Source organism: Eptatretus burgeri, chromosome 2, assembly GCF_056783735.1.
Source record: "Eptatretus burgeri isolate ZD-2024b chromosome 2, Ebu_testis_v1, whole genome shotgun sequence".
NCBI classification, from domain to species: Eukaryota; Metazoa; Chordata; class Myxini; order Myxiniformes; family Myxinidae; genus Eptatretus; species Eptatretus burgeri.
The window spans coordinates 97,225,661-97,244,423 of NC_140962.1; the positions used below are offsets into that span (position 1 = coordinate 97,225,661).

The 18,763-nt window shown below is 44.9% G+C and overlaps 1 protein-coding gene and 1 pseudogene across 1 annotated transcript in view; both read left to right on the forward strand.

Moving 5' to 3' along the window:
• LOC147032632 (inositol 1,4,5-trisphosphate-gated calcium channel ITPR1-like) overlaps positions 1–18,763 on the forward strand; it is a 578,387-nt gene that overhangs the window by 394,479 nt on the left and 165,145 nt on the right. The window contains exon 35 of the mRNA XM_085850787.1: positions 4,337–4,448. Within this exon, the coding sequence (XP_085706913.1) occupies positions 4,337–4,448 (112 nt within the window). The remainder of the gene's footprint in view (positions 1–4,336; positions 4,449–18,763) is intronic.
• Positions 378–518, forward strand: LOC147032635 (signal recognition particle RNA; annotated as a pseudogene).

Genomic DNA, 18,763 nt, shown 5'->3' on the forward strand with positions numbered 1-18,763 from the left:
CACTCCCCTTGCGAAACTGGCTTAATGGCATGCTGATTTCTTTACTCCCAAGGACTCGGATTAGACAGGAATTCTGGGTTTTGCAGGGTTTGGACAGACCTAGGTTTCAATATTCCCTTTGCCTTGAACTGCCATTTGAATAACAAGACTGTCTTGATAGCAGTCGGTGAAATGATCCAAACCTGAGGTTTGCTCACTTCATATGTACAAGCCACATCCACTGCCTTTTAAAATGTGTGCCTCTTTGAAATTCATAAAAGCTCACATTTTAGCGTCTCTTACAAATGCACTTCATAAAGTAAAGAACGGCGATGGACAGGATGAGCTGCAATGACACAGGAGACATTGATTTTGACATCACATGACGTGTATTTAATACCGGGCGTAGTGGCGTGCGCCTGTAATCCGGCTACTCGGAGGCTTGGGTTGGAGGATCGCTTGAGGACGGGAGCTCTGCACTGGGCCGCGCTATGAGAGGGTGTAGGGCAGCCCGGAATCATGGCGAAACCCAGTCCTTATCCCTGTGTCTTAAGAGGCAACCAGGGTTGCGTCAGGAAGGGCATCCGGCGTAAAACCTATGCCAAATCAGTATGCGGATCATAACAGATGATCCGCTGTGGCGACCCCTAATGGGAGCAGCCGAAAGATGAACAACAACATGACGTGTATTTAATGATCTCTTCACACTGCAAAGACTTTTGACCCACGTCACTACGACCCAGCAGAATCAAAATGTGACCGTTGTGCAGGACGTCGATTGTAAGCGTGATTACAAATGTTCATTATAATTTTATTGTGCTATTTTATTAAATAAAATGTAAATAGTTTAATAATACATATCTATCTATAATTCCAGCAATGTGTGTGTGTGTGTGTGTGTGTGTGTGTGTGTGTGTGTGTGTGTGTGTGTGTGTGTGTGTGTGTCTGCGACCGCCGTTTATCGACAACCACCGGTCCGATCTGATTGAAACTTGCCAGGAATATTGCCGGGGCTCCGCAGATGTGCCTTTTCGAGGTTTGATATCAATCGAACAAGCGGTTCCCAAGTTACGGCCATTTTACTGCTTTTTCAGTGTTGAAAAGGTGTATATATGGCAGCTGAAGGTGTCGTTCCACCTCCCACCTTATCATGCCAATTTTTTCCCAAATTATTAATAACTGGACGATCACCGGTCCAATCGGATTGAAACTTGCCAGGAATATTGCCAGGGACCCACTGGTGTGCCTTTTCCAGGTTTGATATCAATCAGACAAGCGGTTCCCAAGTTACGGCCATTTATCTGTCGACCAATGACAAGACACGGTGCTATGACATCACGAATGACATCACAATTAATGCTTATTTATTTATTTATTATTTTTATTTTATTTGCACGATTGACGGTCCGATCTGATTGAAACTTGCCAGGAATATTGCTGGGGACCCGCTGATGTGCCTTTTCAAGGTTTGATATTAATCGGACAAGCGGTTCCCAAGTTACGGCCATTTATCTGTCGACCAATGACAAGACACGGTGCTATGACATCACGAATGACGTCACAATTTATGTTTATTAGTTTATTTATTTATTTATTTATTTATTTATTTTTTGCACGATTGACGGTCCAATCTGATTGAAACTTGCCAGGAATATTGCTGGGGACCCGCGGATGTGCCTTTTTGAGGTTTGATATTAATCGGACGAGCGGTTCCCAAGTTACGGCCATTTATCTGTCGACCAATATCTGCAAGAGAGATAAGAGGGGGACGGGAGAGGGGGGATGAGAGTGGGAGTGAGAGAGAGGAGGGGGAGAGAGGAAGGGCGAGACAAAGGGGGAGAGAGGCGGGCAAGAGAGGGGGCGAGAGAGGAGGGGCGAGAGAGGAGGGGGGAGAGAGGGGGGCGAGACTCGGGGAGAGAGAGGGGGGAGAGAGAGGGGGGCGAGATAGAGGGGGCAATTCTTCAACACAATTCTTCTTCGTTTGATATGACGTCACAATTGACGCTGGGGACCTGAGTATGTTTCCCAATTTATGGCCATTTATGATACGGTTGGTCCAATCTTATCGAAATAATGCCCCAATCCAGTCGTCATTTACGCACCTATGGGCCCGCCCCTACAGGCCCGTACTCGTAGTTATCAATTTCCATAATCAGAAAAACTTTTGAAAAGACATGCTACATAATCCATTTGATTTATCAGTTCCTTGAGGTGCAACCTCAGTACACTGTAATGTAGCATTCAAAGCACAAGTGCAATACAGGTTTGTAGAAGTCTGATTGCAATAGCTCAAAAGCCATTCATGGTTTTGGTCAGATCCAATAGATATTAGGGTTCGGGTTACTCCCTTTATGACTGTCTAAGAAAATTCTGGTCCATAAAGACCTATTGATAGAGCCACAGAATAACTCCTTGCAGGATATTATTCAAACTGATTTTAGTTACATAACATTCCTCGATCACAAATATTAACAACAATAACAATAATTACCTCCGTCACCAAGGTTGGGCGGAGGTTAAGTTTTCACATTATCTGTCTGTTTGTCTGTCTTTCTGTGAGCAGAGTATCTCAAAAAGTTGTTGACGGATTTGGACAAAACTTGGTGGGCAGGTCGGGTGTGTGACCAGAACAAAATGATTAGATTTTGGTGAAGATCCAGATCCGAAAATATTTTTGAGTGATTCTTCACCATTGAGTAATAGAGCTAAAAATGATATATAACATGACATCTCAAAACGTTGTGGATGGATTTGGATGAAACTTGGTGGACAGGCTTGGGTGTCAAAAGCACAAATTGATTTGATTTTGTTGAAGATCTGGATTGGGATCCGATAATTTTTTTTAATTTTTAAGTGATTCTTCAGCATTGAGAGATGGTGTCAAAGGTGATACATAGCATGACATTTCAAAAAAGTTGTGGACGGATTATGACAAAACTTGGTGGATGAGCTGGGTAGGTTAAAAAAAACAAGCCTATTAGATTTTGTTTTTATTTTGGGATAAGACCTGGCCTATCAGTGGATACAAAACGTAAACTGTTCAGTCTGGCTGAAGTATGCATTCTTCCAAGTGCCATTCTCGTTTTACTTTGTATCATCATTCTTGGCCAATAACTATTATTTGGATTTCTGCTTCTGAGCTGTCCATTTTTAGATTTGATCCCCAGAAAAACTGTGTCGTTCATTTGAAAACTGGTGTCTGATGCAGTGTCAGCAAGGGGTGCTCATCACTGAGTGCAGTGTATTTTGGGAAGAATGCTGGTTGGCTGTCATTCTTGCAGTGTTGATGTTATAGATCCCCTGCCCTCCCCCTTGTTTTGTAATAGCTTTTGCAAGTGGGGGTTTTTGGGCTAACACCCAAGCTGACTTTCATAGTCCCTATATGTACCAAGTGTGTACCTTAGTTACACTTTTACTTAATCTACAATGCGTTTTCGAAATTGGAACAGTTGCACCTTGTCCATGCTGTAGCCGAGATGTGTCTGCATTGTCTTTGGTCTCCATATTGTCTAGCATATGGCATCACTGCATCACTGCATTATTGACATGATTAAAATGTTAATGACAGCTTTACATCGGCAGGGCCTATATTGTTATAATCCTACTTCCTTGTCCACAAAACACTTCAAGGCCTCCATAACCATTTTTGACCAACATAATGTGCAAAAGGCAAAAAATGCCACATTTTATGGAATGCTGCGGAATTGAACTCCATATTCTGGTTATCATGATAAACCAGTTACTAATTCATGATGCAAATGGCACCTCGATTATCTTTGGTTCCAGAATTATTGCTCTTTTTGAAAACAAGGAAGTAGTTATACCTGTCCTAATGGGATGTTTCCAATCAGTGAAGACTCGAACCTTAAAGGTTTAAAAAATCTTTTTTGAACCTTTAAGGCAGTTGTTGGTTAAAAACAGGTTTGCTTAATGGACGAAATGTAGCATGTGGCAGTCCAGAGTAATGACCAATAAAGTGACCATTTATTCATTGGTTTATTAATATGAGTGTCATTGCTATATTGTGTGAAAAGCAAGTGAACGCTATGCCTTTTCATTGTTAATGCAACGATGCTACAGCATTGATATCATCATGCACATCATGCGAGTCTGGCTTTTTAAGCCTGGCTGTTCCAGCAAGCCTGTTGGGCAAATTTGAAAATTTATTCTGGGGTTCGTACACAATCTGGGTGAATGGAGAGGCGCAGGGTTGTGATAGTGAAGCAAACTGCCGAACTGCATCAGCAGCCACAACAGGTTTTGTGTGGTGAGCTTGCAATGGATGATCATATTACTTTTATTGTTGTTACCGACGAAACCATATTGTAGGTTTTATTGTCAAATATTTCACTGCCAGGCTCATCAGGCATACAAGGCAGCTGATGGAAGAACAAGAGGAAGACCTATGTTTCAAGGTACTACGAACCCTTCGTGAGATGATGGCCATGAACTGGACCTTTGACGAGAAGGTATTTTTCTTTATATCGGTGGCATTTTCGAATCCTCAGTTATACTGTCAACTGCATTTGGATAAATGTGAAAAAGTGCAGGCAAAATGTTCACGAATAACTGAAAATAGGTTTTAAATGTAATTTTGTATCAACTGTAACTCATAGATGTGAGATGTAGATGGTGCAGTTATGAAAGATCTTCATTTAATAACAGTGAGTACCACATACAATATGCAATTTTAAAATTCCTGAGTTGTTTTTTTGGTGTGGTTGTTTTTTTGGTGTGGTTGTTTTTTTGGTGTGGTTGTGCGGTTATTATTATTTTTTTTTAAATCAGCTTCTGGATACAGGATGTGTGAGCAGAAAACACAATCGATGCATGATCGGTAATGAGTGATATGTGCCCACCCGTTTAGTAAATAAATGTTTTGGTGTGGTGGCTGTAAGTAACCTCTGTGAGTAATCAATTAGCAAACATCAAATTTTGCTTTAATCACACTAAAAACTGGACATAATTTGGTGTCGGTCAGTCTGTCTGTCTGCTTCACCGCTATACATTCAGTCATTACTTATCCAATCTCAACCAAACTTGACAGGAGGACAAAGGGTCAAATGTTGAAGGTTGTAGCAACTTAATTTACCCCCCTCCCCAAAGGAGTTTTCTGCCGTGGACAAAATCCATGTTGAAGTGTATATCCATGTTAAGATAGCTTATCATGACATTTTTCCGAGGCTGCTTTTAATAACAAAAGTAAAAATACACGAACTCCCACTTTATAACTATAATCCCACTATAATCGCATCTCTGACCTAAAACTTTATAAAAAAAACCCAGTTTGCTATGAATGTTCGCTTTCCATCAACCATTCTTTTTTTCCAATTTCAGTGCCAACTCACCCCTCTCACCCCTCACTCTCAAAGCAACCATCACACTCTTCTCCCTCCAAGCCTCTCTCTCACCTCATTCAAAAATCTCCCCCCTCACCTTTCTCCCACCATTCACCCCCTTACTCATCCTTCTCAAAGTTGCACCCCCCTCATCCACAAAGCTGCCTCCTTCCACTGCCCTCCCACCTCCATCTCTTCACTCCTCCTCCTCAAATCCTCAACTGCCTTCTTCCCCCTCTTGTCCCCCCTCTCCCCCAGCACCACAGAGCCTTTTCTCCTCCTCATCTGGCCCTCTCCCTGAGCTATTCTGCAATCCCCCACACTTTCAACAACCCTCCTTACCTCCCCCCCTCATTCCTTGTCCTACCCTCCCCCTCCACTCCCACCCCCTGCACCCAAAGCCTCCTCGCCTCCCTCTTCATTAACAGTGTGGACCTCAAATATCCGGGGCATTTGCTCAAACCTTTCAGATCTTTCCATACAGGTTGCCACTGACAAACCAGACATAATCTGCCAAACAGAAACTTTCCTCCCCCAAGACGTGTCTGACTCCCAAGTATCGCTCCCTGGTTACTCCCTCCTCTGGTATGACAGACCTAAGCCTCGTCCTGGTGGAGTAGTTGCTCTCTTCATCGAAGACTCTATTCCTCACTCTCCATGCACTGCCCTTACTCCCCCACACCCCCAGGAATACCTCTGGCTACGGCTTCCCCTCCACTCCCACCTCATGTTTAGATGTGTACTGTACCATCCACCTAACAGTGATGACTCCATCCACACCTCACTATCCGAAAACATGGACCAACTTCTATCTTCTCATCCAAACTCTCTCTTCCTCATATGTGGTGACTTCAACTGTCATCATGCCAGTTGGCTCGGTGTGGGTACCTCTCTCACCTGTCATGGCACTTCAGCAAAAGCTTTCTGCGACTAATTGGGACTGACTCAATCGGTCAACTTCCTGACCCGGATCTCAACCAATGGTACTCCATCTCTTCTGGATCTGATTTTGACAAATTTCCCTGACAATATCTGCTGCTCTTCCTCTGCTCCAATCAGTTCTTCTGACCACGTCCTTGTCAAAGTGGACATCTCTCTGGCTATTATCAGAGAACCACCTCACCGCCGTCGAGTCTGGCATTTCACTCCAGCCGACTGGCAGGGTTTCCAAGCAGCCATCAAACTTAGACTGGTCTCCTATTGCTACTTTCTCCAACATCAACTCATCCTGGGAATTCTTTCAAAGAAACTTGCTCTCCCTCATGCACAGATTTATCTCCTCTCGTCTTCAGTTGTCCTACCCTTCCTCCCACCCTTGGTTCACTGAAGCTTGTGGTGAGGCAGTTGTCCTGAAACAACTTGCCTTTGCCTCATGGAAAGCAAACCCAACTGAGGGTAATCTCAGTTCCTTCCATAAAGCTCAGAACAAGTGTGACTCTACCCTCAGGAGAGCCAGAAAACAACATCTTTCTAAGCTCAAGTCTAAACTCTCAAACCTCTCTCTCTCCTCAAAATCCTGGTGGCATCTAATCAAATCTGTTTCTGGTGTATGTTCCCCCTCCATCCCCTCGCATACCTCAAATGGCGGCACTGCTGATACCGCGCGTGAAAAGGCTCAATGCCTAAACTCGGTGTTTGCAGCTAAATCTTGTGTCCAAAACCCATCGCTTTCTCTACCCACCTTACCCAGTCGCACCCAACTGTCCCTGGACCCTGTGTCCTTTTCTCCTGACAACGTGGAGAGCTTGCTGTCAAACCTCGACTCAGATTCTGCAACCGGTCCAGACGGCATCAGCCCACGTGTCCTAAAAACCTGCTCTTCTGCTCTTGCTCACTCTCTCTCTGTTCTATTCACCCTCTCATTTACTCAAGGTCATCTGCCATCTGCTTGGAAATCAGCAAGCATTACTGCCCTGCATTAAAAAGGTGCAAAAATAGATCCCTGCAACTACAGACCAATAAGCCTTCTCCCAATCATCAGCAAGGTTATGGAATCCATCATCGCTTCAGACATTAAATCCTGCCTCTTCTCCAATGGCTTGATTTCCGATCATCAATTTGGTTTCAGACCAGGTCACTCTACCCTGGATATGCTGATTCTGCTCTCGCAACAATGGATGGAGGTCAATGCCAGACATGAAACCTGAGCCGTATCCCTGGACATATCACGTGCTTTTGACATGGTCTGATACCCTACCCTGCTCACCAAACTCTCTTCCTATGGTATCCAATGCCATCTCCACTCATGGCTCGCAGACTTCCTCTTCTGTCACAGTCAACATGTGGCCCTAAATAGAGTTCTTTAATCCCCACTTCCTGTCCAGGCTGGAGTTCCTCAAGGGTGCGTTCTGGGCCCCGCTTTTTTTCTGGTTTTCATCAATGATCTCTCCGACTCTGGAAAATCCTCTATATCTATTTGCTGATGACTCCACCCTCTGCCGTACCATCAGTTATCCCTCAGACTGGCAAGCAGCAGCTTCTTCGCTCACTGCAGATCTGGGTAAAATCACAAACTGGTCCAACACGTGGAACATGTCTTTCAATCCGGACAAATCTCACACTCTCACGATGTCTCTCCAAAAGGACCGTTTAGAAAACCCCCCCATCCACTTTCTCAACAATCCTCTGGAAGAAGTCCTTTCTTTCAAGCTTCTGGGTCTCACTATCTGCCATGACCTTTCCTGGGAAAGCCACATTTCAAACCTTGCCTCCAAAGCCAGTGGCCGACTGGGCATCCTCAGTCATGCAAAGTCCTTCCTTGGCACATCTGAGCTCATGACCACAAACAAAGCTTTCGTCCACAGCCTGATGGAGTACTGCTCTCCCCTCTGGGCTGGTGCTCCTGCCTCCCACCTTTCTTGGCTTCACGTTGTGAAAACCAAGGCATTTCGGATCATTGGCATCTCCTGCAATGAGGCTGAGTCTTTGGGCCTCTCACTCTCTCACCATCAGTTGGTCTGTGGTCTTTCTTTCTTCTCCCGTCTCCTTTCTGGCCTTGCCCCCCCCCCAACCTCCCGTGTTCTGTCTGTGATCTATTATCCCCATATTTCTGCAAGGTGCTCAAGGTCTGCCAGCAACCCCCTTCTGGTGAAACTACCAAAATCAAGAATCACTGCTCACCTTCACTCTTTCATTCGTCTTTTTCCCCACCTCTTGAAGAAACTCCCACACTCTCTTCAATCCTACTTTTCCCTCCAGGTCTTCAAAACAGCTGTTCACCACCATCTCTTATTTCCCCCCATCCAAAACCATGATCTTTTCTACCCCCGTTAATCCACCCCAAACCCACGTTTTTCAAATTCCGTACTTTTCTTCCTGAAAGTCCCGAGTGTCCATCTTATTTACCCTATGTACCCCACCCCATTCCTCTCCCTTCCACAGATCTCATGTCTTTGTTCCCCACTGTTTTGTGCTTTTCTCTCCTGCCACTCTTGTCTCCTGCTCCCTTTGTTATAAATACATTCTGTGTGTTCACTCTTATACGAGCCTCGACATTGTATCGAAAAAATAAAATGCAACTCCTCTTCAAATCCCAAGTCAATCGGATGAAAATTGAGAATTTTAGAAATTTGGCCGATGTTGACCTCCAAAATAATTGGCTGGTTGAATTCAGTGACCTGAAATATAAATCCTCTTCAAATTTCAAATCAGATGAAAATTGAAGATTTCAGAATCACTGAAGTTGTTGACCTAAAAAAAAATTGGTGGTTGAATTCAGTGACCTGATATGCAAATCCTGGTCAAATTTTTAGTTAATCAGATGAAAATTGAGGATTTTGGAAATTTGATAAATTTGTTGACCTTTTGCCTATGTTAACCTTTTGACCTAAAAAAAAAAAAGAATAGGCTCCTTGCTTATGACAAATTCGACCATGTGGTGAAGTTTCCTGAAAATCGGTTTGAAATTGTGACTTGTCGGTGATAAACATAAAAACAGACAGACAAACAAACAAGCAGTCATAGACTGGTACTTACGAAATCGTCAACTTGACCTCTGACCTTGTATAATAAAAGCTGTCTCTGGAGAAGGTAGCGACGCAAACTAGATGTTTCTCCGATGATTCTGTACCAAACCATCAAAAATCGTAACGTCGACCGAAGCAAAAATCTCCATTTCTCCATGCAATTGTTTAATATTATTTTATCAAAATCACAAAACCGTACTATTCGGCCATCCACCAACAATCTTTACATAATCCGACGGCTTAGCGAGTCAGGCATGCGACAATAACCTTTATTGGGATAAAAAATGACTTTTAAACACCATCTTTATCGAAAACACCGTCAACGCACACACAGAAAACCTTTACGTGACTCAACGACGCCTCTGCTCGAGCGCGCTGCACCACTTGACGAGCTGTGACGCGGCGAGTGAAATATTTTTTATACAATCTTAAAACGTCTCCAAAACATCCGATTTTTACCAGAATTTCAACAACCGAGTTTTAAGCGTCCTAAGCGATCACAAAAACCGAAGACAAAATTAAAATTGAAGTTAAAACAAACTCGTAACGTCGACCGAAGCAAAAATACTCCGTTTCTCCACATGAATTTACGGAATTATGTTTGACCTCACTCTCACTGTGACCTTGACATTTGACCGATTTTGACCAAAATCTAATCGGCGCAAGTCATCACCCTCCTGAATCACGTGGTGTAATTTGACATTGGTAGCTTCTTCCGTTCTCGAGTTATCTTGCCTACAAACAAAAACACACACACACACACACACACACACACACACACACACACACACACACACACACACACACACACACACACAAACACACACACACACACACACACACACACACACACACACACACACAAACAAACACACAAACAGAGGACGGAAGTCATCAATATACTTTCGAAATCTTTAGATTTGCTCGTTTTCCACTGGTCAATGCTAGTTTTCAAATGAAATCTTTAGATTTCGTAAGTAACAAACAGAGTCCGGAAGTGATCAATATACTTTCGAAATCTTTAGATTTTGTAAGTAACAAACAGAATAATGCATGCAACCAACCAATATACTTGAAAAATCTTTGATTTTGGCAAGTAACTAACAGCCAGACAGGGTTGAAAACATAACCTCTTTCCACCTTCAGTGACGGAGGTAACGAAGGGTCAATTTATTTGAGGAAAAGATTAAAATTTAAGTGAGCAGTCCGACTATGCCTTGGAGTGCATTACAACACTTTTGGGAAAAGATTGACTGAAACATAATCCATAAACTAATTAAATCAATCCCAAATGGAGTAAAGGTCGGCAGTTCTCAAGGCAAAAGAAGGTCACACTGATTATTGCTTATATGTAATGACAGATTTGATTTTTCTTATTATTATAAGTCTTGTTATATCGTTCAGAGTTCATAGTAATCCTTTGAAAGTGCTTTGGTTTCAAATTACAATGATTACCTCTGCCACTGAAGGTGGAAGGAGGTTTTGTTTTCACCCATGTCTGTTTATCTGTCTGTCTGTTTGGCTGTGAGCAGGATATCTCAAAAAGTTATTTATTGATTCGGACATACATTGGTGGACAGGTTGGGTGTGTGACAAGAACAAATTGATTAGATTTTGGTGAAGATCTGCTGCCGGTTATGATTAAAAAATTTTTTTTTTTAATTTTCTAAGTGACTTCACCATTGAGAGATGGGGCCAAAAACGTGACTGTATACAATAAGAGAATATTTCAAAAAGTTGTGGGCAGATGGTGACAAAACTTGGTGGATTGAGTTGGATAGGTGACAATAACAAGTCAATTAGATTTAGGTTCTGGTCCGGATCGAGATTCGGCCCATCAGTAAGATACACAGCATAAACTGTTCAACTTGGCAGAGGTATGTGCTCTACCGAGTGCTCGTTCTAGTTTCTTTTGTTATCACATCTCGATTAATAAATTTCCTCCTGGGCTCATACTTTTGCACCCGACTGTATATGTTGTGTTGTTCAATTACCATCAGCAAAGTGATGGGTTCAATGCTAGTATTAGGTTGTGGTGGGTTCCATTACCAGCCCATTCCTGTTACATCAGAGTTTTTCTTCACCTCGTCTTGCAACAACCATGGATAACCCACAAGACAGTGGGGATGATGTTTAATGGCTCCTTGGACTCGCTGAGTGATGATTGCATCATTGGGTATTTGAAGCATTTTGTAAGGATTACCATTCCACTGGTTAACCTACTTAACCCTCAGTAATTACCACCAGATTGTCCCCAACTGCTTACACAGCTAAAGAGGGCATTTCGCTATCCACAACCTATGGATGTGGGTGGTTGGGGATAGTCACCCCTGGTGTGCTAACATGAAAACACCACTTCCACCTCTCTCCCCCTCCTCTCTCTGTACTCTCTACCCATCCTCCTCATCCATCCTCTCTCTATCCATCCTCTCTCCCCCTCTTCTCTCTCTCCCCCTCTTCTCTCTCTCCCCCTCTTCTCTCTCTCCCCCTCTTCTCTGTCTCCCCCTCTTCTCTCTACCCCTCTTCTCTCTCGATGCCCCTCCTCTCTCTACCCATCCTCTCTCTACCCATCCTCTCTCTACCCATCCTCTCTCTACACGTCCTCTCTCTCCCCCTCTTCTCTCTCCCCCCTCTTCTCTCTCCCTCTTCTCTCTCCCCCTCTTCTCTCTCTACCCCTCTTCTCTCTCGACCCCTCCTCTCTCGACCCCTCTTCTCTCTCGACCCCTCTTCTCTCTCGACCCCTCTTCTCTCTCGACCCCTCTTCTCTCTCGACCCCTCTTCTCTCTCGACCCCTCTTCTCTCTCGACCCCTCTCTCTCGATGCCCATACTCTCTCTACCCATACTCTCTCTACCCATACTCTCTCTACCCCTAATCCCTCTCGCTTTTCCTGTCCATTCATTCCTTTGCTTATTGTGTCCAACTGTTTCCCAACTGCCCCACCATCCCTCCAGACCCTCTATCACCTCACTACTCCATGAGCCTCGATGTTGTAAAATAAAACAAAAAAACTAGTGGATCCCTGGATTAGAAAAGAGTGGGTCCACAGTTTAAATTGATATTAGCTTGTATCACTGTGAGTTGCTCAGTTTGGTGTTTCCACACATGTAGCTCATCGTGCTTCAAATCCTCTATACTGTGTTCATCTGTCCAATCTTTCGTAATGGAGTCCTAAGTCATGAAAAAAAATTCACTGATGTCTTCAAATGTCCTTTTCCTGTCTGTGATATATGTGCAAGCACCTCCCTGAGCCTTCGATGTGTCAAAAATATTGTTTTAGAAAATCACTAATCGGTCGTTCATTTTTGGAAGCGATAAATGTGACAAGGTTTAATATTTATCAAATCAAACAATTTAAAGTGAATGAAACTTTTGATCTCCAAGCCTTGCTCTGCTGTTCCTTACATTCAATTCAAGCACATATGTGGAAGCAGTGAACAAATAGCGTTAACTCGAGGAAAAGGGCCTCAGACGATTCATCGTAAAAATTTCATTGACAAACACCAGATTTTTGTTGCAGTGTCAAAGAAAGTCCATGGAAACGCCACCACACATGCTGACCACCTTGAGTATGAGGACCTTTAGTAGTGTGGTTGCTAGAGAGAAGCACCAAAGCAAAAGGTTGCTGCCCAGCATAAATCCCCAACCATGCAATGCTTTTTCTTCAAGCATATTATGATCCTGCATTGTGCTTCGAATCCTTTTAAGATTAAAACATGCATTTAAAAAAAATTCTAAAGAACTTCCTCTCAGATTTTGTGGGTTGTATGTGTATTGCACGTGTTATCTGTTATGTTGAAAAATGGGCAGGTGATGATTGGTTTTGAAGACTATGATTAGAGGATTGTGGGTAGGATTGTGGTGGGAGGGTACGATTGTAATTGGGAAAACATATCAAGAAATGGAACATCCAACTTTGGGTGAGAATAAAATGTAACCTTTCCCCCAGCCAACCATCGTAATCATTGTGCCTTTGTTCCATTCACCAGTTGAAGTGTGGTGATCAATCCCCGAGGATAAATGCAGATGATTGTCTGGGCCAAGGCTCATCTCTATCACATCAATGTGGCTCACAGCCAGAAACCTCACAGCAAAACAAGTTTAAAGGTGTGGGGAACCAGAACCGCAACGCCCAGCAATCCCTCAGGCTGTGCAGCATAGCACGCCTTGTGCCGCGTGAGCTCAAGAACTAGACCAAGGCCTCAGCTGAGCCCGCATTGGTCGAGAGCTGTGGATTTGTGTCCACTTGAAGTTCAGTGTTAACCAGTTAGCTTAGCATTCGTGCTGGCACACGTTGCGGTTATTTAATCGACAAATGTGAGCCTCCTTTTCTTTGAGGAAATGAGCCTATTTTGTAATCGTTTTGTGGACGATGAGTGTGGAGCGGGGTCAAAGAAGTCACGACTTTCAGCATGCTTAGACCATGTGTTTTGGCTGTCTACCATCTAGACAGACATCCTGCTCTTTTTGTTTTTCATCTTTGCTCCAACTTCCAAATGTTCCTTTCAATTCACCTGCTTATCAATACCGATCAAATGGAAGTTGAAAGAGTTTAAAATACAGAAATAGCAAAGCATCATCATGTTTTAAGGAAATTCAATTTTCATTGATGATGTAGTAATCACATTATCACTGTCCAGGTGCCTCAGGATCTATCCTTGTCAGAATCTGTGACACAGAGAGAAGTGATGTTTAAGCAGGAGAGAGACAGAGACAGAGACAGAGACAGAGACAGAGACAGAGACAGAGACAGAGACAGAGACAGAGACAGAGACAGAGACAGAGACAGAGACAGAGACAGAAGAAGAGAGAAGGAGTTTTAAAAAGCCAACTGTCAGATTTTTCTCCCAAATTCAGGAAGCACAAAGTTGTAGCATTAAGATAAGTTTAGTCTGACTTGCTTTCTGTTTAGTTTTGTGAAACTTGTGAATGCATTGTGATCACTAACCTGTACCACGCATACGGTTCAAGAAGCACACCATTTTCCCATCACATAATGGAGCAAGTAAAATAATTTTATTTTATTTTTTATTGTGTACCACTTCATTCATTCATGTGTGTGCAGCACCTGACTGCTGGTTGTGGTGAAGCTGTGCTGCCAATGCATTGCCCCCTATATATCGGTGTAAGAATCTATAATTTGGCCATGTCACTAGCACACGATGACTTGACTTTTCAGAATGTGGGGGTATCATTGACCGTTAATGTGTCACAGGGCCATGAAGCTTGTTCCATATCTTGTGCAATGAAAATTGAAAGTGAAAGCCATTCATCCCACTGACTTTCTCCTTTGTTCACCGAAACAACTCCTCGTCTGCCCTCGTGTTCATCTACTGCACGTAGAGCCTAACTTGCATCTGCAAACCCCTCTCCCTTGTAGATCACGATGAACTGATGCATTACCCTCTCCCTCGATGCATTATGCCAAATATAAACTCCACTCTTGGTCCGCGGCATTCCACATTATTGTTCACTGACAAGATCAAAACCCGTTGTGTAAACCATGAAGAATTTGTGCAAGAAGCTCATTCGGACGTGTTTATTACCTGAGTCTGTTCATCATACAGAGAAGTATGACTTCAATAGCTGGCATTACATGGTTTATTTACAGAACTTTGAATGTATAAAAGTATTCATGCAACACTAGCAACTCTCTCTTCATTCGCTTTCCCACATACCCCTCTTCCCATTCCCTCCCCATGCACTTCTTAATCTATTGTTCACAGCCTCAATATTTTAGCTCACCTGGAATGTAGTTCTGGGGAGCTTATGTGATGGCGCGTCGTCCGTCCATCCGTCCATCCACAAATACTTTCAACTTCTTCTCTGAAACTACAGATAGGATTTTGATGGAACTTTGCCACAATGTGTATGTTCCAAAGTTTGTTCATGGCATGAAAAAATTGGGCCCAAATGGGGGGTCTATGGAGGTTACCCCCCCAAATTAGGTATTTTCTTTCTTCTCAGAAACTACACATGCAATTCTGATAAAATGTGACCATAAACTTGATCACCCATGTTGCACCAAAGTTTGTCCATGCCATTAAAAAACTCGAGGGCTAAAGGGGTCAATGGGGGGGGGGGGGAGTTGCCCGACAAAATATGTATTTGCTTTCTTCTCTGAAACGACACACACAATTTCGATGAAACATGACCACCCTTCATTACCTATGATGTACCAAAGTTTGTTCAGGTCAGGTCAGGTATGGGAGCATGCGCCAGAGCAGCGCATCGCTGCATCCACTTTCTGCTGGTACTTCAGGGGCCTCCGTCTGGCCATCCCCCAGGCAGACACCTGGCCCATCCCAATCTCCTTGAGATGCTGATCAACCTGCTGCAACCCCACGAGACACGTGGTCAGCCCATTGGCCTCCTCCACTCACGAGGCTCCCTCGCTGAGAGAATCTGGTGAGCAGGATTAGCGTCATGAAAATGAGCCACATGTCCATACAGCCGCAGCTGACGCTCACGGACTATGCAGGTAACAAATCTCATTTGGTCTCTCTCAGCAACCGCTCATTAGACACAAAGTCCAACCAGCGATAGCCAAGGATTCTCAGAAAAGACCTTGTCGCAAAGGCATTGTCTCCATCTCAGATCCTTGGTCAGAGTCCAAGTCTCACATCCTTAGAGCAAGACTGGAAGCACCAAGGACCTGAAGACTCAGACTTTCGTCCTCCCGCACAGGTACCGGCAGCGCCACACTCCATTATCCAGTGAATCCATGACTCCCCAGGCCCGACGCAGACGTCTACTGACGTCTATTGACTCACAGCCAGCAGAGACATGAATATCACTGCCAAGGTAAATGAATCTCTGCACGACCTCAACATCCTCACCACAAAGAGGCACAGACAGGACAGCAGCATCCAAGATGTCATTGAAAGCCTGGATCTTAGTTTTGACCCAGGAAACCCGTAATCCCAGCGGCTCCGACTCCTCATTCAGCACCTCGAAGGCCCCAAAAGGATTGCGAAAGTCTCTGCAAAGATAACTGCATCATCTGCGAAATCAAGGTCAGAGATCTTGACATTCCCAAACGATGCACCGCAGTTTGATCTCTCTGACATCCTCCCTCAAATCCAGTCCATACAAGTGCTGAAAGGTGTGAGGACCAGTACACACCCCTGACGAACTCCAGTAACAACTGGAAATAAGTCAGAGATGGTACCACCACATCTCACAGCACTCTCAACACCAGAGTAGAGTTCAGACATCAGATCGATCAGTTTTAGTGGCACCCCACGAATGCCAAGAATCCTCCAGAGGGCATCCCGCTTTACTGAATCGAACGCTTTACAGATATCAACATAGCTGGCAAGCAGTCCCTGCCGAAACTCTCGTCTGCGTTCGGTGAGGACCCGAAGAGCAAGGATACGGTCAATCATTGACCTCTTTGGTGTAAAGCCTGACTGCTCTGGACGCTGGTGCTCAAGCAGATGGTGGCGAACCCTATCAATAATTATCCGAGCAAAGACCTTGTCCGGCACTGAGAGTAGCGTCACCCCTCGGTAGTTGTTGCAGTCTTGGCGATCACCCTTCCCTTTCCAGGAGGAACAACAAGGCCCCTCTTCCAGTCAGTGGGGATGATGCCTGTGTTCCAGGCAGAGCACAGAACTGCATGCAACGACACGAGTGCAGCATTTCCACCAGCCTTGAGAAGTTCAGCATGGATGCCACAGATCCCTGGAGCTTTACCGCATTTCAACTGGTTCACCGCAGCCTGTGTTTCCACAAGCGAAGGTGGATCACAGATGATTGGTGGGTCAGCAACAGGGATTGTAACACCCCGGACGTCCAACTTGACAGCTGGTGAATCAGACTGGCACAAGCGCTCAAAGTAACCGGTCCAGCGGGCCTTCACTTCGGACTCCTCTGTCAAGAGTCTACCACCCTCTGCTCTAACTGCAGTACACCGAGGGACGGGGCTTGGATGAACGCAATGCGCGAATTCTCCTGTAAGCAGGATGAGAATCACTTGACCACAGGTGATGCTCTACCCTCTCACAGATTTCTTGCACATCGGCTTCCTTGCTGGTCGTCTGGCAGCTTAGCTGCCGGGGTAGCTATCATTTCTTGAAGGGCAACTGTGTCGCTGATGCAGTGCCCCTCGACCAGTACACACACTGGAACTGGTACTCATATCGCCGACCTCGGAAGGATGACAGGCTGTCAACCCCCTGGTGTATTAATTCAGCGGCTGATGGGGCTTGAACTCAGGACCATAGGATCCCAAGCTGACACCCTAACCACTGAGCCAACACCAGGCTGTGGATAGGCCTCCTTGTCCACCCTTAGCGCACGTACAGTTTTACGCCTCAGCTCCCTGAACAGCTCAGCTCTGCCATTCAGCCTGGCCCTGCAACTCTGGTCAATGGTATCCAGTGTCCCTTGAGAGACAAAATTCTTCTTTGCCCTGCGGTGAGTTCCAAGACATCCACCGGCAACATCAAGGACGGTGTTCTTGAAGGCACTCCACAACTCTTCAGGACCTCCCAAAGTACCAAGACCACCCAAATCTCCACTCAGCTCGTTTGCAAACTCCTCAGCTACCCTCTCATCCTTGAGCTTGCCAACATCCAGCCTCGGCTGGGATGGTACCATTCTCCCGGATTGAAGCCGTAACTTCAGAGTTGTTACAACAAGCCGGTGGTCAGTATTGAGGAACTGAGCACTCCGGTAGACCCTGCAGTTCCGGATCATCCTTCAGCGACCATCAATGAGCACATGGTCAATCTCCTTTGCCACACTGCCAGCGTTGGAATACCAAGTCCAGAGATGAGCTTGTGGGTGCTGAAACCATGAACCAGCCACCCTAAGTCCATGACTTCTTGCAAAGTTAAGGAACTTAGTGCCATTCAGGTTCACAGTTCCAGACCCATGGGGACCAACACATGTCTCATAACCATCCCTATCAGTTCCACTCGATGCATTGAAATTTCCCAAGACTCGAAGTGTATCTCGTCTGGGGCACTGATCAACCACAGACCGAGTGTGGTGTAGAATGTGTCCTTCACGGTGAGATCACTCGCCTCAGTTGGAGCATAAACAGAGACCAGGGAAATGACACCGAAGAAGTGACGCATCCTTAGTCTCATAATACGCTCGTTGACCGGTGTTACCTCAATTATCATTGGAGTCAGCTTATTGGACACAGCTACAGCAACTCCTTGGGCATGGTAACCATCAGAGCGACCAGACCAATACTAGGTGTAACCACCTACACTGATCTCGCCGCAATCCGGTCTCCGAACCTCAGAGAGTGCCGCAATACCGATGTCCAAACGCTTCAGCTCAGATGATAACAGAGACAGGTGATCATCCTCTCTTAGGGATAGGACATTCCAGGCACCAATCCGAAGGGACCGCCTCAGGTTAACCCAAGGAGACCGCCGTCTGGTGGATGACACCTCAGCACCACTCCGACACACTCTCCCGCAATCTGAGCCGGGAATGTTACCCCGTGGTTTCCCTCCGATCA